The sequence below is a fragment of the Lottia gigantea genome, assembly GCF_000327385.1.
Source record: "Lottia gigantea unplaced genomic scaffold LOTGIsca_42, whole genome shotgun sequence".
NCBI classification, from domain to species: Eukaryota; Metazoa; Mollusca; class Gastropoda; family Lottiidae; genus Lottia; species Lottia gigantea.
Window position 1 is genome coordinate 2,111,553 of NW_008709463.1, and position 27,227 is coordinate 2,138,779.

Below are 27,227 nucleotides of genomic sequence, written 5' to 3' on the forward strand. Positions count from 1 at the left end.
TTAGTTTTAGCTTGTTCTTAATTTCCGTCGTGGAATCTATCTTAAAGGAACATGACCCCAACATAAATGACTCCACTGAATGTAAACGAAGTAGCTACTATATGGTACACCCTAATTGACTAGAGTTCACACCATGTCGCCAACACGGGTATTGAACACATAACCCTCATCAGGACAGCTAAGTTCTAGAAATGAAGGTTAACTTTCCAAAACTAGAATTTTGGCGCATGAGCAAATTCAACGTCATGTATGTTTACAGGCCGGAAAATCAGGAGTGAATGAGTAACGTAACTCACAGACAAATGTGACACGAAATATCGAGAGCTTTTTTCTAATCAGCTTTGGTAACGAGAATGGTTGGTGGAGTTGACAGGTATAATCAATAAGCGATGACGAATTGAAGATTAGATTTGACAAAAGATTTTTTATCATCTGAGATGACAGGTTTTCTTTTTCTATCTAAAGGTTATACCTGGTGCTAGACGGGTTTCGTACCTATTCATCTCTTAGATACGAGGGTTGGCTGAAATGTTTTAAGCCATACTTTGATAGATTTGTACCAGGTCGGTGTTTCTTCTTGTTATATAGTCTCTTTGTTGGTTTACACACTATTACCAGTGATCTTGCAAGGCCCGGATGTCGGTCAAGAAGAAATTCGTTGCAGAACCCCAAAAAGAGAACTAAACAGCTGAATTGATACTCATTCCAGCGATAATGTCGGTCAACTGGTTCCTTTTTCATTCTGGGAATCATTCAGAACGATAATCATTGGAAACAAAAAATCAAAACGGCATAAATTGTCACTGGAGACATATATCAGGAATCTGACACGTTTCTGATCGTCCTGTCCAGAGCTTTGGCGCCTTTCTTAAACATTTTTGTCATACCCAACTTGCTGGTAACAATGTTACAACCCTCTCACGAGAGACACCCACAATACTGACTATATGTTGATCAACGATCAGCCATGTTATTCACCCGGGTAATGATATCGGCAAAGGTTACTGTTGAAGGCCTTCCTTGACGCTGCCATCCTTTAGGCTTTCTCTGCTTACGTCAATTCACAAATCCAAGTCATTTGAAATATATAGGCCTATTTACTGTTATATTTTAGTTTTTGCCAACACTGCCGAATATGACTATCATTGAGGTACTATAATAACTAAATATAATAAAGAAATAATGGGACTGTCAATACGGTTGGGTCATAATGACCTTGCAGACAAATCTCTAGAACAAGTTTTAAATCGATTAGGAAAAAGATTATAACATGATTATTTTGTATTTACAACCAAATCCCCCGATAAACCAGAAATAATTTATATAAATGTAAATATTATGACTCGATGATTAAGTCTTAGTCTATAGAACTTTAATTTAAACTTAATTCTGGATAATCGAAAATCAATGACGAAATGCAATTAAGTTTTTGTCACACTTGTCAAGCTGTAAAAACAAGCCATATTGATACCTGAAAATCCATCTTGGTCTGATTGACCCGGATAACCGGAATAGATGAGGTATGAAGTATCCAAGTAAAGCCAATCGTGTCCGCATCGTGTCCTCAAGTGCATTTGCTCCTCCTAGTCGTTCGGATGGAACAATAAACCGAGGCTCCGTGTGCTACGTTAAAGATCTCTCGACAGTTGGAAATCAAAAAGGGGCAAGCTAATGCCCCTGTCCTGGCAAAATTTCCCTCATTGTACCCTGCATGGCGTTGCCCGTCTTTATTAACCCACATGGTGCAGAAAAATTAGGACGTAAATCTCTATTCATTTCATTTCATTTCATTTCTATATTTTCTGTACACCGCACTAAGCCCTTAGAGCAAATGTAACCTTCATACTTAGAAAGTTTTGTAAGAAACAATCAAAAGACGATTATTGAAGCTGAAGGCTGTAAACGATCTATTATGTTCTTTGTATGGATATAATAACGACAATATAAAAAAAACTTCTTAAAGACTCATAGCATTGATTTTTCATTAGATCGTTGATGGAGAATAAGTTTACTCGACTTTCATTGTGTACGAGATGAAGAGCTCTCAGGACATGTTGAGAGGAGAGGTTAAACTGATTGAAATTCTACTCAACTCTACTTATCTTATCTTATCTTATCTTATCTTATCTATCCACCATCTATCTATCTATCTATCTATCTATCTATCTATCTATCTATCTATCTATCTATCTATCTATCTATCTATCTATCTATCTATCTATCTATCTATCTGTCTATCTATCTATCTATCTATCCACTAACTATCTATCTATCTATCTATCTATCTATCTATCTATCTATCTATCCACCATCTATCTATCTATATATCTGTCTATCCATTAATCTGTCTATCTATTCTATTAGTGTCAATCGATTTGTTTCCTTCCATTTGACGTTTTTATTCGAATACTTTGTGAAGATTGGAACTTGATCAGCCTAATCAGATCCATATTTTGTTGATGTAACCCATTATTACTAGTAATTAGTCACCAGATAAATGTTTTATTATACAAATGTAATGTTCAAATATTAAAAAATTGATTAATGAAGAAGCTTTGTATTTCACTATTCATAAATGACATGTAGATTATCCTCGACTAATGGGTGCATTTTCTATAAAACTCTGTCAATATAAACCAAATCAATCATTTTCTAGTAGTAAATGGGTGCGTCTCTTCGCTAGAATCGTCCAAAATCTACATCGTATGAGATATCAGCATCTACTGGAAGTGGATGTTAACTTTTCGTCTACCAACAACTACCTGGAAGCTGACTTATAAATATATTTATATTATATCATTTTCCAACAACTACCAAGAATGTGATGAAATCGGATGTTAATTTGTCATTAACCAACAACTACCCAACCTGCGATATTAGTTAGCTGGAAGCGGATGTTAAGTTGTCATACCAACCACAACCTAGTCTGCGATATCAGTTAGCTCGAGGCGGACGTTAATTTGTCATCTACCAACCACAACCTAGTCTGCGATATCAATTAACTGGAAGTGGACGTTAATTTGTCATCTACCAACCGCAACGTAATATGCAATATCAGTATTTACTGTTAGTGGACGTTAGCTTGTCATCTACCAAGAACTATCAAGTATTCGATATTAGTTAGCTGGAAGCGGACGTTAATTTGTCATCTACCAACAACTACCCATCCTGCGATATCAGTTAGCTGGGAGCGGATGTTAATTTGTCATCTACCAACCACAACGTAGTCTGCGATATCAGTTAACTGGAAGTGGACGTTCACTCATCATCTACCAACCACCAACTAACCCCAAACCATACGATAGCAATGAACTATAATACATTATTCATAACAGTCCACTAAGTTATATTCACAAGGGAAGCAAACCGACGTACGTATATTTTCTAGAGGGTAGTCCAAATTATGGGTTATATTACAGGAGAAGGGGGAAGTGGGTGTACTATAGATATTTTACTGTTTACCTGTAGGCCTATCTGACTACAAGTTGTAGCTTTGTGTATGTAAAGGGGGTTGTGGTCTGTATTTCATTTAAATAATGCGACAATAAACAAACGTAACATCAAACTACATGTCCGGTTTATCCGGTGATCAATTTGCATCGATTATCAACTATAAAACCAAGGACGTAACCTAACACTGAGTATATTCGAAAGGTTGGTACTGTATAATCGAACCACATTTGCAACTTTATGTCGAGATTTTTATGGGTTTATAATAGTAGAGTCATTTAGTGATCAATTGGTATCGATTATCTACTATAATATAGTCGACTACTGTAGAAATTTCCGATTCTGATGTTTACCGTTAAGCTCTGATAGATACCTGATAATCCCAACAAAGTGTGCATTATATAAACTCGCTGATTGCCGACTGAATATTATACACAGAACCATTGATGTGAGAAAGACATTTTAATAGATTCTATCGATTTTCCCCTCTATTTTCTAATTATTTTAACAATATTGACATTTCTTAATATGATCACTCTTTTCCATTAACTTCCATAGATAGCATCCAAAATTTACGTTGTCATAGAAACTCATTAAACAAATACATGAACTTTATATAAAGGGCATGTTCCATCTAGGCGATCAGAGCACGCACTTACAAAAAACAAAAAGTATTAATTGATATAGTTGATATTTGAAAGGGTGTTTTAAGAGAATAGTCAAGCCAGCCTATCATACAAAATGAATTATCAGAATGCTATATTAAGCCCAGTGTATAATACCAAGAATGTTTAAATGACAAGGTGGGAAGATGAAAGAATTTATAAATATAAGATCATGTATGGAATATAGCTGATTTGAATCTAATCTCGTCATCTTATCTTATACTAGTAGACTATGATATCATATTGAAGAAGGCAGGCCCATACATCGATTTATGAAAAGTTTATGAAGTTGTTTCAAAACATTTTTGTATAATTTTACTCAAAATGGTGGTATGTTTTTTAAAGCATGCGATTCAATGTAACAGAACTGAAGGACTTATTTCAACACATCCGCACCCCTCGTCAGTCTTCAGAATGAAAAAAAAAACGTGTAATTTGGCTACAATAAGGTAAATCATACAGGCATATTTTAGACGATTAAATCTCTTTTTCCCTATATATTCATTAAATCTGTTTCTGAGTCGAGGTCCTTGAGGCCAGAGTCCCTTAGAAGATTTCTGATGAGAATTTAGGGGGGGTAATTTAAGACCTATCACAGGTTCCAGTGGAGACCACGACTCAATGGCCCTCACTATATAAACGCTACATTGATTTCGGAAAGATCCAGTACACCAACACAATCGCCACATTGAACCGTTTGATAAATCAATTTAACAAATAAAGGGACATAACTGGTAAAACCAGACAACAAGCAAAATATCAGAACACGCAGTGTCTGTGACCGTGAATAGGTCTAGTTATTCTAGTTAAAATTAAGACCCTGTGTGCTACATGCTATACTCATAAAAGATCGCTCGACGGCTTTGTGTCTAAACCACACCACCATTCGTCATACTTCCTTGAGACCTGGTAATTCAAGCATGAGAAATTATGTATTCTTAGATAAATATTGTCCAATCAGAATTGGTCCTGCTGTCTTGTTAGTAAAATCAAAACAAATCACAATAACCAAAATATAGTGGGCTAAGTTTAATACAGGTTAATAAGACAAAGACAAAGATAATTAACAAATAGTAGACTGATGCCTTTGTCCTGGAAAAATTTCCCTCCTAGCACACTGCTTAGAGTTGCACCTTGTCATTAGCCTAATCATTTTATCACTTATTTCTATTCCTGGTTTTCAACCTTCTGGACTCTTTTTACATTTCTACAACTAGGGAACCCCTCATCCACCATAAAGTGAAAGAATACTTAGATTAAAAGATGTCCGTTATATCATGTAAAAAAAAAAGTCACGCAAATAATATACATATAAAAATACCATTCGTTTCATTCTTACAGGTTCAGTGTCTATTGTCTATCAATGGCAAACATCATCTTGAATGTTTCACAACAGTTTAGTCAGGTATTAGAGCCACAATTGCTGATCTAAACGCCACCATAATCAATAGTATCGTTAAGATAATTTTTGTTTTTCCCTTTCTTGCCTCCTGCGTTCTCTCATCCTCTCTACTCTCTGTTTAATAACTGACTTTCTTGTCAAATAAAATCCTCCTACTGCTAGTGGTAAAGCTAGGGCCCTGAAATTACAAATACATTTTCTGAGACTAGTGAATTAAACAGCATTTTCCACTTTACAAGGACCTCCTCCATTTTGAATTCAAACATCTTACGAACTTTGATCTGAAGCAAATAATTATAATTTGAATTCAACTGAAATAATCTCAGTCTTAATAATAGCTTATTATTGTTCTTAAAAGGTAAGCCCTATATTGGTGCATTAAGTATGCCAATATAAAGGTTATCATTGTAACAGTTCACATTTGCTGCAAGTGTTATTTAAGACAAAATGAATCGCACACCAGTTGGTTGGTAGATGACAAGTTAACATTCGCTTCCCACTGGATTACATACAATTTTATAGTGAAAATTAATGTTGTCTGAAGCTTCTTGAGTTGTGTCCCGTTCAAACATTCATGCATAGAGTTGATAATATTATTAGACTACCTCTATGACATTCATGTAATCAAAACACTTTAAATAGTCGTTGCCTTACCACGCCAACATAGGTAAATTTTGGGGATTCATATTGAAAAATGAAAACCAAAATTTCTATCCCAAGGCTCCTTCCGAATTTCTAAAATTTGACTTTTTCTTCAAGAATCATGTTTTGGAACTCTCTAAGGTAACAAGCCGAAGGTCAGAAAGTATGCAACTCTCTAGAAAGAAGGTAGAAATAGATACCGGAAGTTAGTAAAACCACGTGGTGTTGTTTACAAATTGACATCGCAGAATTTTCGTAAAACTAAGATAAAGTATAAAATGAGTCAAGAAAATGTGGATGAAGTTGATGAAGACGTTGTTTTGAATGCAGAAGACATTGTACAGGTGATAGACTTGGGCGAGAATGACGGTGTGGCCAGTGATAGTGACGGTGATTTTCTCATTCTTTTTATTTCTTGTACTTAACGGTTATTTTCTATTGGCAAATGCAGTGACTTGGCAGTTACCACACCATTCACAAACGAAATTAAAATGACATATCAATTATTTTCAAAGAATTGAAATCAGAAACTCAGTGAGTTACTGAACAAATTTATGTTCGGAGTGTAAAAGCCTATTTATTAGATCATGGCTTTTGATGCTAAATGTCATCATAGTTCACACACCTGTGGGCTTCTGTTTTAGGCAGAATAGCTATGACTAGACAAAATTTCTGGGTTTTTTTGTCACCTTCCCATATTTACTTACTGACAGACTTCTAGCCACAACAATTTTTTTGCATCATATTAGATAACCAGGCCTGTAGCTAATCCTCAGGGCTAACCCGTGACAGCTTATTTTATCTGCTCTCTAATAGGCCTACACATATTTATTGTAGATGATTATGATGGAGGTGATGATGAAAATGAAATGGAAGTCGGGGCAGAAGGAGATGCCATAAAAGAAGATTCAGCATTGGTTTTTAGGGGACATAAAGGTACCGTACTTGATTGATATCCATTCGGATGATATCAAATAGAATGCAGCTTTACATCTAAATATTCCTTAGTTCAGAATTTCTTACAAATTTAATAATAAACAGGTTTTTGAAGTAGAAATATAATGGGATGGAGTTTTACATCCTACCATTCCAATTATTTTGAATACATTATTTACTGGTAGGTTTCTGTTTTTAAAGCAACTGACCTGAATGTGGTGTTCAGTTTATTATATCTGATTTATGATTCTATTTCGATTTATTTCTTCAATTTGAACAGATAGTGTATTTACTGTGAAGATTGATCCCAAGTCATCAAGTCTAGCTGTAACAGGAAGTCAAGATGATACAGCTATAGTGTGGAATATTTCTACTGGTGATACACTATTCACTTGTACAGGTAGGTTTATATTACACTTTACATACTATTAATATATCAAATAGCCCTTACACTAATTGCATATTATAATAACTCTCTCTGACTATACTGTCAGATTATCTATTATTTTACCACTATCAGATTTAGATTTGAATCAGATTTATTCAATGACATTTTTCTTATGAAATGAAATACCAACTCCACTTTGTGTACAGGTTTTGTGATGTGTTAGATGGATAAAAATTATTTTAATAAAAATTCAATTATTAACCTTCAAAAACATTGTATATTGAAAGTGGATTTTACAGAGGGTACTTTTCAGCTTCAACCTGACATGAGTGACAAAAACAGCACAGTGTTAGTCATGTTAGTCACTTTTAAAAGTATAGAATTGCCCAAAACTCTAATTTATTACTAAAATATGGATATGTTAATTGCTAAAAAAATAAGCTTATATTCTGTCTTATATATCCAGAGACACTGGGAGGTCAATGTTGTTCAATGGGGATTTTTTACTTTGTTGATTTAAGGACACACAGATTCAGTTACCAGTGTTGGTTTTAGCTATGACTCATCGTACGTGGCTACTGCAGATATGTCTGGGTTAATAAAGGTCTGGAAAACAGAAACTAAAGAAGAAATTTGGTCTTTTGAAGGAGGTGAAACTGAAGTAAGAATCTAAAAACTTATTTTCATTCAAAAAATTGATTAGTTCTTCTGCTATAGTACAGATGCATGCTTGTCAACTCTACATCCTTTTAGATATACCTCCATTTCAGAATCTGGAAAGTTGCTTTTGTAGATGACAGTGAACCGGATATTTGATCACAGACATACCAGATGCAAAATTTTTGTTTTGAAAAGTGATTAAGGTAGCTGATAAATAAGAAGACTATGTTATATTGATAAAGTTTGGTTTTAGAAATGTAGGAATATGTATTGTGTATATCATATTCCTATTAAACAGTGATCTCGAACTGGTCTTTCTATCTTTATCTGTGTATGAATCTTACCATGTTGCTCTATTTCAGTGGTTAAGATGGCATCCATTAGCTAATGTACTGTTAGTAGGAACTAATGATGGAGATGTATGGATGTGGAAAATACCAGATGGTGACTGTAAAACATTTCATCATAATTCTTCTGTTACTTCTTCTAATATATTATCTGATGGTAGGTCAGACCTCGATTTGTCAATCCTGTTCTATGAGTTGTCTGCTCTTGATACACTGTAGTCTGATAGACATTGTCGAATGCAGATGATATTAAAATTATATCACTTCCAGGCTGTTATTGACATTCACTAATGATATTACAAATATTACTGATATTATAATGTCCTCAGTCGGGAATTCCTCTGAAAAAGTTTTAGGAGACCTTGACAGGTACAAAAGTCTAAGGTTTTATGTTTTGTTGAAGTGGGTAACCAGATGTTAGAAGTCAGCTCTGAAAACTGAAGATAGGTGAAAATGGGTCTAATTAGCTCTAATTAGATGTTTACATTTATGATTTCTGATATAATATTTTTCTGAAGCTGTTTTACCTGGAAGGTTTATCAATTTTACTTGTGACATTTGGTTACTGAAGCTAAGCTATGATACTTATTCATACCTTTTTATTCTCTTTTTTTTAAATAGGCTGTAGCTTGATGAGTATATGCTGATATTTTTTTATTTTTAAGGTAAGAGATTATGTACAGGCTGTGAAGATGGAAGTCTGAAATTCTGGGATTTGAAATCAGGAGAAAGTATATATAGTTTATCTGGTCACGATTCACACAAATCTTCAGTGCTTTCTATCGACTCTCATTCAGACGGTAAACTGGTTTTAACTGGTTCAACAGAACAGACGGCAAAATTAATCAACACACAAACAGGCAAGGTAAGACGCACCTTGAGCCATAAGCCATCAAATTGAAAACTAGCTTCATCAAAGAGAAGTAGAATGCTAATGATATATTCCTACAACAGTAACATGACTCAGTTGATGATGGAAAGTATATTTGACTTCCATCAACAAAATGATACAAGCACTTCAAAGTCCCTTCTAGTCTTGCCATGATAATTGATTGTATTTGGGACATGTTTACAGTTTAATGTCTGTTCAATAAAAACATACCATAAGACTGAGTTCACATTTGAATGGCAACAAATATCACAAACCGAACAAGGATATTTCATAATCGCGGGCCATATAAGAGGGCACTATTCGAAAACGCTGTATACTTGCGTATAGTATGGTATAGTGGAAAACCCATTTTATTGCAATTTCAAAGCACATGCCTTCATAGGTACATGTAGCTAACGATGGATGATTACACAGTCATTGAAAAAGCTGCCCCGGCTGTGTGATTTCTTCTTCATCCAAAGTAACCAATTGATTCGTGCCAAAGGACCCTATGTGACTCTCTGTGATCAAATACCGTACAGCGAATACTGTACAGCGAGCTCAGCCTAATAATGATATTTTGAGTAATGCTAGATGTTAATGTAACATTCTAGGTGATAACAACGTTTGATTGTTCCAGTCCAACTGAAGGTGATAATAGTGAGGATGAAAATTCAGTGGAAACTGTTGGATTGTCAAATATGTAAGTTTGCAACGAATTTCATAGTTGATAACTGATAATCAGGAATTTTTTAGTTCAAAATTTAAAATGTTTGGATTACTTTCTGACAGATACGTTATTTTGGTCATGGAGGCTAATCTCTTACGTATTGATACCAGCTCATCTAACACTAGCACTATATATTTGATGAGATAACAATAAAAGACGTTATTGTGAAGCTTGGCTCACTTGTGCATCATGGCTGTTGATTTGGTTCTGGAAAGAACTGGCAGGGCAAGTGTTTGAAAATTATCATGTATTATGAATAAAGAAGGAAAGGATTGTTTAATTCAGGTTTCCGTATGCTGCTACTGGTTGTATGAATGGTATAGTAGGTGTCTGGGATATCCCTAGTCAAACTTTACGTCATCAATGTAAACATGAAGTATGTTTCTAACAAGGTTTATTATATCCTATCTTTACATGTGATATCTCTCTGTCATTCGCTGTCTTGGCAAGTTCTTAACTCTATTACCAGCCCTTGCAGAAATTTGGGAAACCACAGGTATTTCGCCCCTCCTCTGATGTAAACCTGGCTCCTCCACTGAAGTTATTGTCAAGTATTTTAAAAATCTTTTAAGAAAAGAGTATTATATAAAGTTAATGACATCTAGTGTGTGATAATTGCTAGAGAATCTGTCATCAAGTTATTGTACTTGTAAGAATGAATAAATAGCTAGATGTGATGGTGACAAGCCTTTGTCAACAATACTAGCTACATTCTGTGCATGTGGAAGGTCCCTTTATCAATAGGGATAATAAAAAGAGTTAGAGCCAAGTTTACTGAAATATATACTTCATTGTAAACTGCATGGCCTTAGTCAGCCTTGTTAGGAGCAAAAGTGTAGGCTGGGGTTCTTGTTCTGAAACATTTATCTCATTGTACACTGCATGGCTTTTGGGGGCAAGAAGGAAACTGTTAATTTTTTGTCTATATTTTCTAGGCTGGTGTGGTGAAGTTAAAATGGGATAATGTATCACCTATGATTTATACAGCATGTTTAGATGGAGTGATAAGACTATGGGATGCTAGAACTAGCTCTACAGTTTCAACATGGGAGGGTCATACAGCTGAAATTCTAGATTTTGATATTTCAAAGTAAGTACTATCTTATCCTTATCTGGTTGAACTCAAGTTATGTCACAGTGTTTTTGATCTGCAATGAGATGCTCACGAATAGCTAGTTATTGCTTGTTTTAAGTGGTTTGAGTCTGTCAACTGGACATCCCATGGAGAAAGTCTGCATAGCTAACAAGATTTGAAAAAAAAGTTTAATCTGACTTTCCTTTTCATCCCTGCATCAATGACAGGTGGCATCTCGAACTAGCTGGAGATTGAACTCTGGATCTACTGGGAAGTGCTCAATTGGAGAGATTTAAACAGGTCCCCTCCATTCCAATTCTGTCCTCAATTGAAGCGGATTATGTAAAATTCCAAATTTCCTATCTAATACCTTCTCCAAAATTTTAAATTCCATACGTGGAATGGCTTCTAAATTCGATTCCAACTTGTTTTATTGAACATCCGGTTGATTCCATGTGTCCTAAACGTGCAGAATGGACCAATCAAGCATCTTGCTCACTCTGCCCACATATAACTGACAATACTTGGTGTATATTATATAATATATGAGCTTGTTGTATCATAGTTTAACTAATTCTAATCATGTATTTTATAGAGATGGTAGTACAATAGTATCAGTAGCAGAAGATCAGACAGCTCGTGTATTTTCAGTTCACTCCCCTGATAGATAATAAATACTTACATTATTTAAAAACTTGTCATTTTTACAAGCAGGTTAAAATTTGCTAAGGGGGGGGTCAGAACAATGTCAACTTTGCCACCAGCCTGACAAATCTAATCTGACCCATTGAAATACAGATGGGATATCGGCATGTTCAGAAATAAAATTCACTTTTTTTGGGAGTTGCTCCTACACAAGTTTGGGTTGCCACTTTCTAAGAATTTTCACCATGACTAAAGTCAAATTTCGCAATGATTTTGGTATCTTTACAAAATGTAACTATTAACGAGTCCATCAATACATTGCCAGATATTCTACACTTTCTCTGTGACCCACATGGTATCACAAATTGTTTGAGAGGTAGGAATTTACCCATCGTAAGACGATTATGGGTTTTGGGGGCAAGGAAATGTGAATGGTGGCATTTTAATCTGACCAATCAGATCGGTAGGACGGAAATGAGGTCTTGTAAACAAAACACAACACCGCCCGTTTGAAGAGATAAGAACACATTCTTTCCAAGTACATATTCCAAAGTAAGGTTTGATTTTCTCTCGGCTTCTATTCTGTGTCGTACATATTCATCAAAATATGTAATGGCACGCCTTTTTTGTTTTGTTTACGTTCGCAAACAAAGCGTCATAACGAGTGATTTGGTTTCATTGGCTGAAATTTGCTTCGAATACAGTACGGCCAATTTTGACAGGACAATATTGAGCTATGAATACATAGTTTTCCTCACTTGTATTACCACGGCCCCGAGGAAGTATAACGAATAGGGGTGTGGTTTCGACGCAATGGATTTTACATTGTTCATACAACCCCTTAAGTTTTAATTGATTAACATATATTAATTGATATGCTGTAAATTTCCAGTCAATCTATCAAGGAAATAATAAAGAAGACATTAGGAGATAAAAATTTTATTTACAAGTCCAACAAGATAAAATAATTAATGTGAGAGGTGTATCGTAACAACCATAGTAATAAATTAATAATAATAATAATAATGACAACTAGTCTTCAATATCCAGACTTAACTTGGCTTCCATCTATGCTCTATTGTTAAACATGAGATATATGGATATACGTATAACATTTCTATAATATGTATAAAGTTAACGTTACACAATGTTTCAACTGTAATTGTTAGAAATAGCGTATCTATATCTTCTGTGATTCTTTATATATGCCTATTTTTAGATGTTTTATGCTTATATTGTCAGGCATAGATATTTCTTAACATCCACGGACAATTTGAAACATTAATATGAGCATTCCATTTAATTTGAGGTGAAATAGTATTTCATTCATTTAAACTTATAAGTTACATTTTCTCTACTACTTGACCAACCCAAAAATATGTTACATATGTATTTCTTTTAATTGTACAAATATGGCCAAAAATATCCCTGGTTTCACTATACCTAGAAATTTAAAGCAAGCTTAAATTGGTTATGATCAAACTGGTTGTTTAATTGTCAAATAAAGGTGCATTGAGCTTCACTATAATAAAACTGTGGAGCTCGTTTCCAATGTTATAGGAATTCTCACTACCTTGTAAAGTACATAGAGTTCATCAATCATATTTTAACCACAGATTGTCATAGCAACATTAAAGACTAGTTGTCATAGAAACTAATTCAACAAGTTTACAACAGAATGTATTTAGGTTTATTTTAATGTTTCTAATAATCCTATTTCAAATGAATTCTTTTTTTCATATTTGGGTGAAATATTTTCTGTTCTTTGCACGTTTTTTTTGGAGATTCTGTTGTAAATTTGGTAAAATAACATGCTTAAAGTTGAAAAAAACAAGCCTTTTATTTTATTATATTGCTTGTTTTATAATTTGAAACATAAATTAAGAATTTGTGCACAAATAATCCCAAGTAAGAAGAAAACTTGCGAAAAATTTCAAATGCTGAGATTTTATTGGTGTGATTGAAAAGTGCGAAAATTATTTAGGATGATTTTAAACTTCATTCCATTTGAAAGATAACAATTATTTTTCTTCCACATGGATGTCAACACACACAGTTTTAAAACGGTTTCTCGTATGAATTTATTTTTTACGAGAGCTGCATGTGTTGACCCAGGATGGAAAATATTTCTTAATAAAAAAAAATCACAATTATTTTGGTAAATGTACAATACTCATACTGAAAATTAAAAATGACATAAACATTTTCTTGGTACTTCTTCGTGTACGTCCTCGTCACAAAATAAGGACTCTATATCTGTCACATTTTTAGGAATTAGTTGATTGTACTAGAACCTTTATAAATATAAAATGTTTAGCAAACAATATTATTTACTAATCTTCTACCGAAAGTCATAACATTAATTACTGAGTTGGTATTTTTGAGAAACAAAATACAAGTCTGTCTTTTATTTATAACAAGACAATTTTTTCATATTAGAAAGTTAATCTCTATTTCCAAAGCTGGCTGCCAAAGTGAAGACTGCGTTGACAGTATGATGAGAAAGCCTCTGATCAAGAGATAAGATAAAACTTTCCATACTAAATTTACATTAATATGAAGCTGGAGATATATCATCACTTCACTAGAAAGAAGTTTCTGAATATGACAAAAAAAAAATTGTTATACATAAAAATTCTACTTGTGCATTAAACGCAATATGATTCATTTTCAATTGGCAATACCTTAAAGTGTAGGTTATATTTTGCTTGCGTGCCACTGAACACAATCATGCAGGCAAGTCTAACCTTCGAAAGCTAATCAGGTAATTCATTAGCAAAGCAGCCATCATAATACTGAACTAAATTAAATAAAAAAAATAATAATAAAACACAGCAAGTTTGACCACAGGAACGTTGTAATAAAGTTTACTCTCCTGTTGCTGGAGATAAAGAAAATCCCAAGTGACACGATTTTGTTTATTTTCAAGAGCTATGAGCGTATACTTCATGTGCCCATGCTTTCTTTGCTATATTCTCCGACAACAAAAGAGTAAACAGGAAGTGGAAAATATAGACACTGTTACTGTCCAACCAAGATATCAGTGTACATTCTGGTTAATGCAAAACAAATACAAGCAGTATATTGAATTTTAAGGTCGTGTTAGAAGTAATAGCATGATATTAACATGACTTATATTCTGTTCATTACTACTTAAAACAACCAAAAATGAAGTGGATTGGTCATGTTAAAGATTTAAAACAGGCCCAATTTTTGATTGCTTTACCTTGGCTCTGATGTCAGTAGAGTCTTAACTTCAATCAAAAGATAGGTATTACAATTTCTAGAATTCAAATATACAGTGACATCCGACATCTAAGTACGCCTTCATTCTTAATCCTACATCTTTTCTAGTATCGGTATATATATTTTCCACATGATGTAGACCCAAAACAATAAATAATTGAAAATGAAGACAAAACTGTAGAAAATAATGAAAATTATGAGAAAAAGAAGTACATCTACTGTATTGACAGACTGACAACAGAGTGTCCTGGATACAAACTATTATAACCAAGGTAAAACTTACTCGGTTGAAAGAGGGCATGCTGTTTTTAGAAACGAACTAGTCTCATTTCATTCATAACTGGCATGACATCACCAAATTGGTCATGGAATGCAACGATTTGATTGTATGTTTGTAAATACAACCAATCAAAAATGTCGACAGACAGATTGTAAACATAATGACTTTTTGATAACAGACTTTCTGTCTTAGACTCTGATTGGCTGTATTCGCTAAAGTACCATCCAACTAAATCGCTGCATTTTTTGTATGATACAAGAAAGGTGGCTATTGTAGTCAAGTTATATTGTTCCTGATGAAAAATGTCAAAAACTAGTAATCCAAAAATGGATCAGAGCAACTCTCATAAAAGATGACATTTTATCTATGGTCCATAAGATGCCAATATCCCATCCATATGTTACATCCAAGGAATGTGTTAGGCCAGATATGTTGACTTAGACAGTCAAATGAAATGAAATGAATGGAGTTTTACATCCTACTCTTCTGCACCTTGTGGGCTAATGAAGACGGCTAGATAGTCAAGCAAGGTAACCTCTATAAGGAACTGTATCAGGGCATTGCTCCAGTTGTTTGTCTGTCGATACAAGTTTCAGATGACCCCAACCAGCACCAGGCCAGTTCAAAAATAATGAACTAAATATCAAAATAAATAAATAAATAAATAAATAAAATTAACCCTGTTGAGGTTAAATATAACAAAATATACAGATCAATTACACAGTGGGTTGTATTCAACGATTAAACTAGAGTAATACATCTAAATATTTTATATTGTCACTGGTATTTGTATGATGTAGTCTCTCCTTTCTTTCATCTAACATTGATGAGACAGAGTTCCACTCATTGTTAGTGTTGATTGGAACAACGATCTCACATTCAAAGATCATGTGCTTTGTCACATGTATTTCAAGTTTCATTAATAACTACAAACTGCTTATTTATGCCAATAATTTGTTATCATTGAGTGACTTTCTTCCTATACAAGTATTTTATTGATCAGTGGAATTGTCTTGCTTGTACCAATTTTTATTCTTGCTATATCAGTATTTTGTAGTTAAAGTAATTATGTATGAAAATTGAAAAACCTGTGATATTGTCAACCAGCACAAATACACATTGCTTTTCTCACCATCAGATTAATAAATAACATTTCCTTATTTCAACTATTAATTACAATGTAAATTGTTGAAACGTTGTTTACAATAAAACTCAAGAGAATATTGTATACCACAAAATTGTGTTCCATTATTTATGGGGCTTGTTTAGACCTATAGATTCTACAGAGAATATGAGGAACGATTTGTAAAATTTAACCATCCAGCTTTAGATTTGCCAATCCCATTTTATGTCATATTTTCAATTGAAAATGGCTGACAAATTTGACCCAATTTAATCGTTGAATACAAACCCATCAATAATGGCAGAGTATATAAGAAGCAGCCTTATGTGTCAAAATTACCCAAATGAGTTCACCAACACAAAAATACCACACTATTTCACAAAATCTCAACTATTTGATTGGTTCATAAACAGTAATCATCCATTATTAAGAATTAAGCCAACTACTGTTTTGCTCAGATTACAGAATCTGATGAGTTAAAATGGCAGTGTGCACCAATTTTATGGGTATATTTTTAAATATCACTTGATAAACCAATCTTTGTAGAGTAAGAATAATTCAATCCCATTGGCTAATACATTTGAAAATATATTTAATTTCCGTGATTGACCAATCAGAAGATTGTAATTTGAACTCAAGATATTGTGAAATAGTAGTAGATTATGAATCAGATCTAGACTCTATATAAATAATAAATACTGATTGTTATAGGTTGTAAAACATAAAAATATTGCACATCAAGAAGTTGGTTCTTTGGAGAAATAATTGCACAAATATCAGTTCTTGTTTTAACAGATTTAAGAGTTTAGTTTAATCTCAACAGATATCAATGCACCAGGATGTAACACTTTTGGTTTTCAAAATGGCTATCATTTCAGGTAAAAGAAAGCTACGTGTCTGATAAATCTTGTGATTGTAAAATTTAGACAGGGATATGGCAGCTTTGAGCTAGAGGGGGATGGTTTCAGGCAGCTGCCGGAAAAATATTGGGCAAATTACTGACATTTTTTAACAATCCACGACATGAAAGATGAGATTGTTTCCCTTCAGTGAAAAAAGTAACAGACGTGTTGAGAAGACAACTAAAGCCAATGTTCTGATTAACATCGATTGTACAAGAGTCACTCAATACAGCGCAATTAAATTACCACAAGATTCATTGGCATCCATTTCAAAATTTTTTCACAAAGACTGCAGCTGATCTGATAGAGATTTAAACTTAACCCTTCAAATCTGACCACAAATTTCTATAAATAAATATCACACAAGTTTCAATAGAAATTTCCATGCAAAAAGCAAATCAACATAATGCACTTTCTTGCTGAAATCAGCAATCCAAATATGGACAAATGAGGTCACATGATCAAATATGGCGACCATATCGTGACAAACAATTAATGTATGTTTTCAAGAATTAAAAAAAGTTTTGATTTTTTCTTTATATATATAAAATTGATCATTAACATGCACAAAAACCCTAGAAAATAAACAAAATGACAATTAAATTGAAATTAAAGACAAAAGGAAAATTAATTATAAATAACAAAGCCTCTGTCCAATCAAATGGAATGGTTTTTAAAACAAGACTGACTTTTATCGTTAAATTTATTTATTTCAGGATTTATGAGATCTGGATCGTTATAGGAGAAAAGTCTTCGGTGAAATAAATTCAATAATTTAATTTTGTCGTTGAAATTCCAGATTCTTGAATCTTAACTTCTTGGATTCTGATTGGTTAATTTGTATACTCTAATAACATTAACCAATCAGAGATATCCTAGTACCTTACTAAATTTGATTCTTTGTGATTACCGTACCATGTATCGAACGCAACATAATAACTGCACAGTTACGGTTATGGTAAGCTACAAAAGGAATTGGACAAGTACCTGCTTGGTCAATTGTACTGACCGATAACCAGATCAGATCAGCTTTTCAATTCAGGTAAGATTTGTCTAGAGTCTTGAGGAGTTATAGTGAGGAATATTTAAAGTATAAAAGTCAGTCTGGTATACAAGGGTAAGATAAATAAATAAATTAAATAACTTAAAGACATTCCTAGAATTTATTAACGATGGGAAATATTTTTCTTAATTAGGCTGATCGCAATGATAGCAAATAAAATATGCAATTTCATCAACATGTAAAATCTTGTTAACACTTAGGACATGATTTATCTGACTATCATTTCCTCGAGCCTTGTTTAGATACTGCAGCTTGTTGCCAACTATCCTAATTTGAGATATTACTGAAATCTGATTGGACAACCAAGAATTAAGCAACCAATCAGTTTTCTTGTTCAGTTCTTTTTTAAATATCTAAATTATGGTTTTATCAATGTAGCTCTTGCTCATATTTCACACTTTACATGAGATGATTTCAGTTTTCATTTTATTTGATTGGTCAAATAATAAACTTGAATTTAAAATTAGCATTATTGACCAATCAGAAGATTGTATTTCCTTAAATGTCATCTTTGTCATATTAATGTGATATAGGGCATGGAATAAATCAATGGTCTGACGTGTGAAAAATTCAAAAATTAATTTATTGTACAGTGTTATCTAAAATAAAACCATTACTTGCAAATTGAGAAAAAGCTGTTTGAAGATGCTACAGACGAATGGAAAGAAACAACAAAAGCTGGTCAATATCATGTTGCTGTTTTGTGCTCGAGATAAATGAGAGTGGGTCTACACAGTGAACAGAAATTCAAAGATCAACACAATTTTTCATTTCTCAAACTTTTGAGCTGACAGTTGTGTAGAAGTCTTTTCTTAATGTTGAAAGCCAAAGGACGTTTTTCAAGTTTTATTACCTCTGAAAGTCAGGATATTGTCAATGAATTCTGCACTATAGTAATTTTAATCAAAATGCCTGAAAGTTTGTCATAAACAATAGAAGTAAAATAGGGGATATAGATATTAATTAAATTGTGATTAAATTGTGCTTTATCTTTGAATTTCTGAGAAAAAAAGTGAAAAATGTATAAAAAGTCTATTAGTGTACATGGATTCAAGAATTTTATCGATTATTGAAAAAAAGTAAAAGAAAATGAGATGCAAAAATGAAGCCCAAGAAAAATCATTTTGAGCAAATTGTTTTTGAAATCTTTTGAGCTATATTAGAAATGAAGGTTCCATTTTGTTTTTAAATAGCTCAAAACTCATGCTGTAGGTTCTGCGAGGTGTTGATGTGCCCGAATCCATATTGCGCGTTCACACACAAAAAAGCGTAGAAAGAACATACTTAATCACAAGTTAGATTCCTTTGGGTTTCACAAAATTATTCCTTGATAATCCAGTCAGATCATGTTTATCCAGTGCTGTTTCTGCTTGTATCTTAAGAAGGTTGCTACATTCTATAAGATCTGTGCCTAATCCTTTTACACAATATCACTTTGAATTCAAACCATTTATTCAACCTTTCCAATACCTATTTCAACAGTCAAGGAAGATAACTCCAACACAATCCTTATCAAGGGGAGATAATTCAACACTGTGTCTATCACAGAAATATTGATTTTAAATTGCACAAGCCGTAAAAAACAATAACACTGTCTAAATAATGGTACTTGTCTGAGGTTTAGAACTGTGGAGTGACTCACAACCAATAGCTATCTTACCACAGTGGCAAACCACTCTCACCAGCGTGGCAAACCACTCTCACCAGCGTGGCAAACCACTTTACACAGAGTGGGAAAACCACTTCACACACAGTGGCAAACCACAGCCACCATTGTAGCAAACACAATACAGTGGTAAGACACTTTCACCAGTTGCAAATACTTTTGCCAGTGGCACACCACTTTCACCAAAGTGGCCACTACTACACACAGTGGCAAACACATAAACTAGTCTCAAAACAACGTGACAAACATGACCAGGGAGGTACACAGTTACCACAATGGCAGCCAAAGACCACAATGGCAGTCAAAGACCACAATGGCAACCAAAGACCACAATGGAAAACAATCCATAATGGCAACTCATGAACAAAGTGGCAACCAATTACCACCACAGTGGCAATCCATTGACAATCAGGCAGATCACCAGCAACTGTCTCTGTCAAAATGTAACCTGGCACAAGTGTGTCAAACCATTGTAACTCCACAGTGGTGAAAGAGTCAAACGGCCATTACCATGGTGACAAGAAGTGGTACCAGTATCCATGGTAACACCATAACGATAGCCGTGGTAAAATAACTTCCACCAGTGGTAAATAATTCTGAGGAATAATGATTCACAAGCCGGAAGTTTTAAAGTAACAGAATAAGAGGAAAACACTACAAACAAGTTGACGGTGCTAAATATCTATACTTCCCTGGCGTACAGGTGGGTAATTGTTACTACGTGGAGACATGTGATGCTTCTCATGGTCGTGAACTCGTCTCCTGCTATCGCTATAGTCCTGTGAATTATATTCCCGCGATTGATCATAATCACGGGATCGGTAATTGTCTTTATCATACTCGTGTAAATGTATATCGCGGTTATGTCCCCTGTCTGTCACATGATCGTAGGTGTCGTGACGGTTTTCAGGGCTGCCAGGATTGCCCCTATCTACGTGATGAGAATGTGAATGGTGTGCTGGGACTGTATTGTGGCGTGTAAGAGGAGTGGTAGGAGAAGGCATCGAGCGGGCGTGAGGTCGCGATGGGGATTGGGGGTTATTACTTGGGGGGTGTGCAGCCCTCCAATACGCCTCGAGAAATTCGGCTAAATGTTCACAAGCATCCTCTAATTGGTTCTCGTCTAAAATCACATCAAACATTTCCTGTGGATGAGAAAATATTTACATCATTATTCATGCAATGCTGTGTATTGTTTGTAAATAAACTAGATAATTTTCATTGAGCATTCTCAGTTACCAAAAGTATTTCGAGGACCACATCACTTTAAGAGACCTGTAGGTCTGTTCTAGATGACATTCTGCAATATATGCATTGGAGTCTGTCACACCAAAAAGCCTTATTCTTCAAAACTGAACTCCAGATTTTAAGAAATACAGTAATCTGATAATAAAACTAAATTTGAAATCAATTTTAGTGATTGACCAATCAGATGACTGGAACACTAAAATCATTACAAGTTTAGTTTTCAAGAATAAGGCCCCAGTATGTTTTTTTTTTGCAAAAAGACAAAATGGATGAGTTTCATTTTAAAAATGATAGAATGATAAGATTTTGAGTATTATGGACTAGCAATCATTGAGAAAAGAGAACAGAATAACAGAGCTCTACTTACAGGACTACATTGTGCTAGCTTATCTGCAGCTACCAGTTGAACATTCATATTACGACTCTGTGACTTGCCCCTTGATTTAATCAACCTCTGTAACACCTAGAAAATTAAAATCAATTCACAATTAGTTAACAATATGAAAGCTTAAATATTGGACAGTTTTACCTTCATCATTTTGAACAAGATATCCAATACAACATATTGGCGATACATAGGTTGCAGTTAATGAACTTTTCACAATAAACATAGCTTTAAGAAGGCAGTTTTCAATGAATGAATGTTTGCTTTAGAAATTATTGCCTTTGCAGTAATAGTTTTTATCCTATAATTTTACATTTGACTGGGCTTATAAACACAGGTAAAACCAGGCAGAGTGTAATGAGGAAATTGATTATCTTTGTTGAAAGAATTTTGAAAATAGAGTTACGTACCTTGGGTGAGGCTATTTTGACATAAACTACAATAGGAGCCAAGGAAGTCTTGGCCAGTTGGGAAGGGTGATTAATAGTGTCACAATCTAAAACAACCAGTTGTAATGTTCGAGCTAGTTCAAATATCCTCTCAATTTCAGCTTGTACTTCAACTAAAAGGAAAAGGTTAAAATAATAATAATTTCACTATATATAGTTTTAAGAAACTGTACTGGCCATTTTACATCATAGAACCCTTTCCAGAAAATTTTAAATGATTCAAACAACAAAGGAAGAAAATCGTAGCTTTAAAAGATAGTAAAGAGGTTTTCTAAATTTTTTATGTGTATCAGGGACACTGATAGCTTTGATTTGTACTATTCCAATTTTTATTCTGACGTCTGTGGTTCTTGCAATTCCACTAAAACTAATGCGTTTTATGACTTCTATGCAGTCCCCCTCTAGTAACGTCATAAAACGCATTAGCTTTGGTGGAATTGCATCCCTTTAAGGAAACATGTTTCTTTCTAGTATAACTTTTCAAGGAGTAACTAAGCAAGAGTGAAATCTTGACCTCTATTTAAAAATGACTTAGTATTCTCCATATTTGATGGACCGAACACAAAAATACTATGCCTATTGAGGACAAAATACATCATGTTTTGATAAGGAATAAGAAATCAGGTATTAAGAATAAGAAATAGTTGGAATGAAATCAACTGAAGTTGAGCAGTCCCTTATCACAATTTGCAAATTAAATGTGAAGACTTATTCATACAACTTTATTTTTGCAAGGGCAATACTGTATGATTTAAAAACACAGTTATCTCCCTTATAATGTATATTATGCCAGTGATATTTAATATTGAAAATATATCATCTGTGAGGAATAATGTATAAGTCTTAGAATTTTCTTAAATAACGGAATACAAGTTTATTATATACTAGACATGTGTTTTATTGAATGCAACGTTTCAATAATTTGAATTGTTATCATCAGTTTTAATGATATACTACTCCATGGTTTTTATTATACACAACGTTTCAACAATTTACACTGTCATCATCAGTTTATATGATTTACTACTGTTGAGTTTTATTGTTCACAATGTTTCAACAATTTACATTGTCATCACTAGAATTTTATATAACGGTATCAAATAAATAAGAAATAATACTATTTTTTGATTGACAGATTTGTCTTGCTTGAACGGATCTTCATTACATGACATACTAGTCCAAGAATTTTACAAAAAAAATAAAAAATAAAACATACCTAAACCAGAAGATCTGCTATTTGGTCTTTCTAATATGGCTCTTTTACTGGGGTTATTTAACACAGAGCGTTTGGCTAATGATATATCAGCAGTCACACGCGTTATTATAATCCTGGAAAAAATAAACAAACACTATTATTTATATTGCACAATAATACACACTTATAAAAACACACTGTTAAATAATGGCACATACACATAATGATTCACACTTAGGTGATGATGGGTTATTAGGGCTGCAACGATTCTTAAGTTGCGATTTGATACACTATACAATACTCATCCAACGATACAATTTATTGCCATAACTATCTCGATTCATTTATTAGTGAAGGAAAGAGAAAAAAAAAGTGTGTAAATTTGTAACAATTTTGTCACTATTAAGCACTTGAGAACATGTAGAAGTAAGGAATTGTGAAAAAATCTCGATTTTTAAAGTCAGAAATAAATTTTTGTAAATTTTGATGTGAAAATGAAAACATGACACTATTTTTTATGTATACACACAAGGATTCTGTGTCATTAGTTATTAACGGGGGCTAGGAATTAATTGTGCCGATACATCATGATTATTTTTATCCAATGCGATGCATCGATAAGAAGGAACAGCGGTTCATCGATGAATCGTTGCAGCCCTATGGGTTTTACAATCAAATGAATACATGAAATATCAGAGAGATTATGATGAACAACTCAAATCTATAAAATTATCTTCATTCAATATTGATAGTACAATACAATAGTATTCATTAAAATCATTTATCAAAACATAAGTCTTCATCTTTTTAAAAAACCGACCCAAAAAAATCCTTATGTGATGAAGAGAACATTTCAAAATAATTTCACCAACAAAATATAATAAATCAAAATAAAAGTACAAACCTTCCTTCGAACCGATGTTTAATATAATCAAATAAAGCCTTCTGCATCATATCTGTGACTTCATAACCTTTCAACGATGGTCCAATCAAAACAACTGGTCGCATAGAAGGCACGACTTCATATGGTGCTACACTCTCCGACTGGAATAAATCAACATGGGTTTATGAAAGGGTTGAAAGTTCACACTACGCCTAATCTTGACAGCACTGGCAGTTATATCTTGACAGCACTGGCAGTTATATCTTGACAGCACTGGCAGTTATATCTTGACAGCACTGGCGGTTATATCTTGACAGCACTGGCAGTTATATCTTGACAGCACTGGCAGTTATATCTTGACAGCACTGGCAGTTATATATTGACAGCACTGGCAGTTATATCTTGACAGCACTGGCGGTTATATCTTGACAGCACTGGCAGTTATATCTTGACAGCTCTGGCAGTTATATCTTGACAGCACTGGCAGTTATTTTTTTAGGAGGATTTGAGCTGACTGTGCCTAATTACCCCACTTCACAAAATGATAATATAACAATAATACAAAATGATAATACAACAATAATTCAGTCAATGTCAAATCTTACAAATGAAAACTTAACCATTACTAATGGCATTAGTTTGGTTTCTAGATTTTTTCATAAAAATGCTCTGCTGTGTGCTACGAGTAAGAATTGTGGCAAAATTCATTGCACATAGAGGGCTACTTTCACTTTCTTGGCGGAAGATGTACAACAGCATTGAATTGTACAATGAAGGAAATTATATAAACTAACCTTTTTAAAGAAGGGTTTTCGTTTTTCTTTAGTAGGTGCTGTAATACTGGCCTTGTTGCCCAGACTATCTGAATCATCTCCGACATTACTGTCCATTCCATTTTGATCCCCTTCTAGACCAGGGGTGGGTGGCGTCGAACCCCGAGAATTCGAAGACTTGGAATTAGCTAGTAGGTTATCAATATTCGTGGAAGAGTTGGTTTTGCTGAAAAATAAAAGAATGGTGAATACAAGATACACAAAATTCCTATTTTCAGCAAGATACTAACTAATGCAATCTAAATCTTAAGAGCCATAGCACAAATGACTGGTTGCCATTCACTTCCAGGATAAATGGTTCCACGAGAAATGGTTCAACTGAATGATGAGCTGTGCTGTGTGAGCTTGGCAGTGGACTAGCTAGGGCTGGTATACACTATTAACTGCTAATCTAGAGTCGAGTCCTAAGTGTTCTTAAGTAAATCATTGAGATCCACCTAATGTTAGTAAGAGTAATAGAATACAGTTACATACCTTGTATATAATTTTCCTGTTCGTCCGCCACCTGTACTTTGTAATTTTTGGGCCTCTAACTTGGCAGGACTTGGGATGAAGCCGAAGTCACTACCTTCTTTAACGAGTCGACCTATCCACCAATCATTGTTAAATTTCTGTAATAGAAGACCAGATAATATTAAGAAATGCAGTTTTATATCCCAATGTAAAACATCGTCTAAGCTTCATATGGTAGCCAAGGATAATGCAAACAGAGAATTTATTTCAAAATGTCAAAACACAAGCCAGCGTTTTTACAGTCCATGGTCCTGAACTACAAATCAATGACAAGAAGGGCTTTTGATTTCTCTGCATTTGCCTGTTTTGTCTGATTGAAGCTCCAAAATGGCTGACCGCAATTTTGAACTTCAAGGACATCTGCTATATTTTCTGTTAATTGGTACAGGATCCTAAATTAAGTGCTCAAATATCTGGTTGGGAATTTCTAAAATAAACAGCCCTGGGGATAAGATATATATTCTAGAGATTATTCCAATATATCAATAAATTAACTAGCGATCTTAATAGCAAAACGAAATCCAAAATAACATTATGGCAGGTACACTATTCATAAATACTCACTTCTTTTATATGTAAATAATCTTTAATACCAAAGGTAATGGCATGACCATGTACTGGAGAGTCATCATCCAAACTACCATCGTATGGTACATTAGTACGTACAGCAAACGCTACTGGTTTACTCTGTAAATATAATATTAAACATACTAGGGATATAGATCTCAAAATATGAGCCTGATCAGCTTTAGTTACCTGAGTAGGTATCAAAATATCTGTATAAGTTGACAAGGCACTGATGGAGCTACCAGAATTATAGAAATCACATATATCAAATGGGATTTCTAAACAGTGCAATCTACTAGAATCTGTCATTGTTATTCATACACATGCCAAGACCAAAAAATATTGTAAGAATCAGCTAGTATTCATCTTCACAATGTCAAGCTTTTTCGAACTTCATCTTACACCTTGACTACAATAGCCACTATTCTTCTATCTCGGAAGATCGCTGCATTTACAAACTTCTGTGATGCAAGAAAAGTGGCTATTACAATCAAGGTATAAGATACAGTTCGTAATACATTGACATTGTGAAGATGGTTTGTATTATATTTCAACAATTATTCAAAATAAACTCACTTTGGCCTTTTCGAGTTGTGCCACAGCTTGGCGCTCTGTTTCTATTCTTAAAGCATCGCGTTCTTCGTCCAAAGAAAACTCTGACGACGGCTGACTATAATTTGAATCTGCCGACCCCTGAAATTATGATATAGATAAATAAATAATAAAATAGAATAAAAATATTTCAGCCAGTGTCACTACTGAAGTTCGACAAGAAGAGATCTTCAGACAACTGATCTATTTCAACTTGTGTCACTACTGAAGTTTGACAAGTAGAGATCTTCAGACAACTGATCTATTTCAACTTGTGTCCTTACTGAAGTTTGACAAGTAGAGATCTCCAGACAACTGATCTATTTCAACTTGTGTCCTTACTGAAGTTTGACAAGAAGAGATCTTCAGACAACTGATCTATTTCAACTTGTGTCCTTACTGAAGTTTGACAAGTAGAGATCTTCAGACAACTGATCTATTTCAACTTGTGTCCTTACTGAAGTTTGACAAG

General features: G+C 33.9%; 2 protein-coding genes across 2 annotated transcripts; one reads left to right on the plus strand and one right to left on the minus strand.

The window, feature by feature from the left end:
* The first annotated feature begins 6,383 nt into the window (after positions 1-6,383).
* Positions 6,384-11,860, plus strand: LOTGIDRAFT_191849 (hypothetical protein). Its single transcript, XM_009060452.1, has 10 exons — positions 6,384-6,549; positions 6,997-7,095; positions 7,376-7,495; positions 8,005-8,144; positions 8,506-8,647; positions 9,156-9,355; positions 9,976-10,064; positions 10,377-10,467; positions 11,027-11,181; positions 11,762-11,860. The coding sequence occupies exons 1-10, from the start codon at positions 6,438-6,440 to the stop codon at positions 11,835-11,837; spliced, it is 1,224 nt and encodes a 407-aa protein (XP_009058700.1). The 5' UTR covers positions 6,384-6,437; the 3' UTR covers positions 11,838-11,860.
* An 8,905-nt stretch (positions 11,861-20,765) lies between these two features.
* On the minus strand, positions 20,766-26,863 carry LOTGIDRAFT_123099 (hypothetical protein; the record flags this gene model as incomplete). Its single annotated transcript, XM_009060453.1, has 9 exons — positions 20,766-21,236; positions 21,707-21,802; positions 22,135-22,286; positions 23,390-23,502; positions 24,273-24,412; positions 25,046-25,250; positions 25,559-25,695; positions 26,162-26,284; positions 26,741-26,863. Coding segments are annotated over 9 exons (1,560 nt in total), but the record flags the coding sequence as incomplete, so codon positions are not given.
* Between the last annotated feature and the right edge of the window lie 364 nt (positions 26,864-27,227).

Excerpts from the sequence above, each read along its gene's own strand:
- LOTGIDRAFT_191849 (XM_009060452.1), top strand. The coding sequence starts at position 6,438 with ATGAGTCAAGAAAATGTGGATGAAGTTGATGAAGACGTTGTTTTGAAT. Across the intron at positions 7,496-8,004 it reads TACACTATTCACTTGTACAG|GACACACAGATTCAGTTACC; the intron begins GTAGGTTTATAT and ends TGTTGATTTAAG. Across the intron at positions 10,468-11,026 it reads GTCATCAATGTAAACATGAA|GCTGGTGTGGTGAAGTTAAA; the intron begins GTATGTTTCTAA and ends TATATTTTCTAG.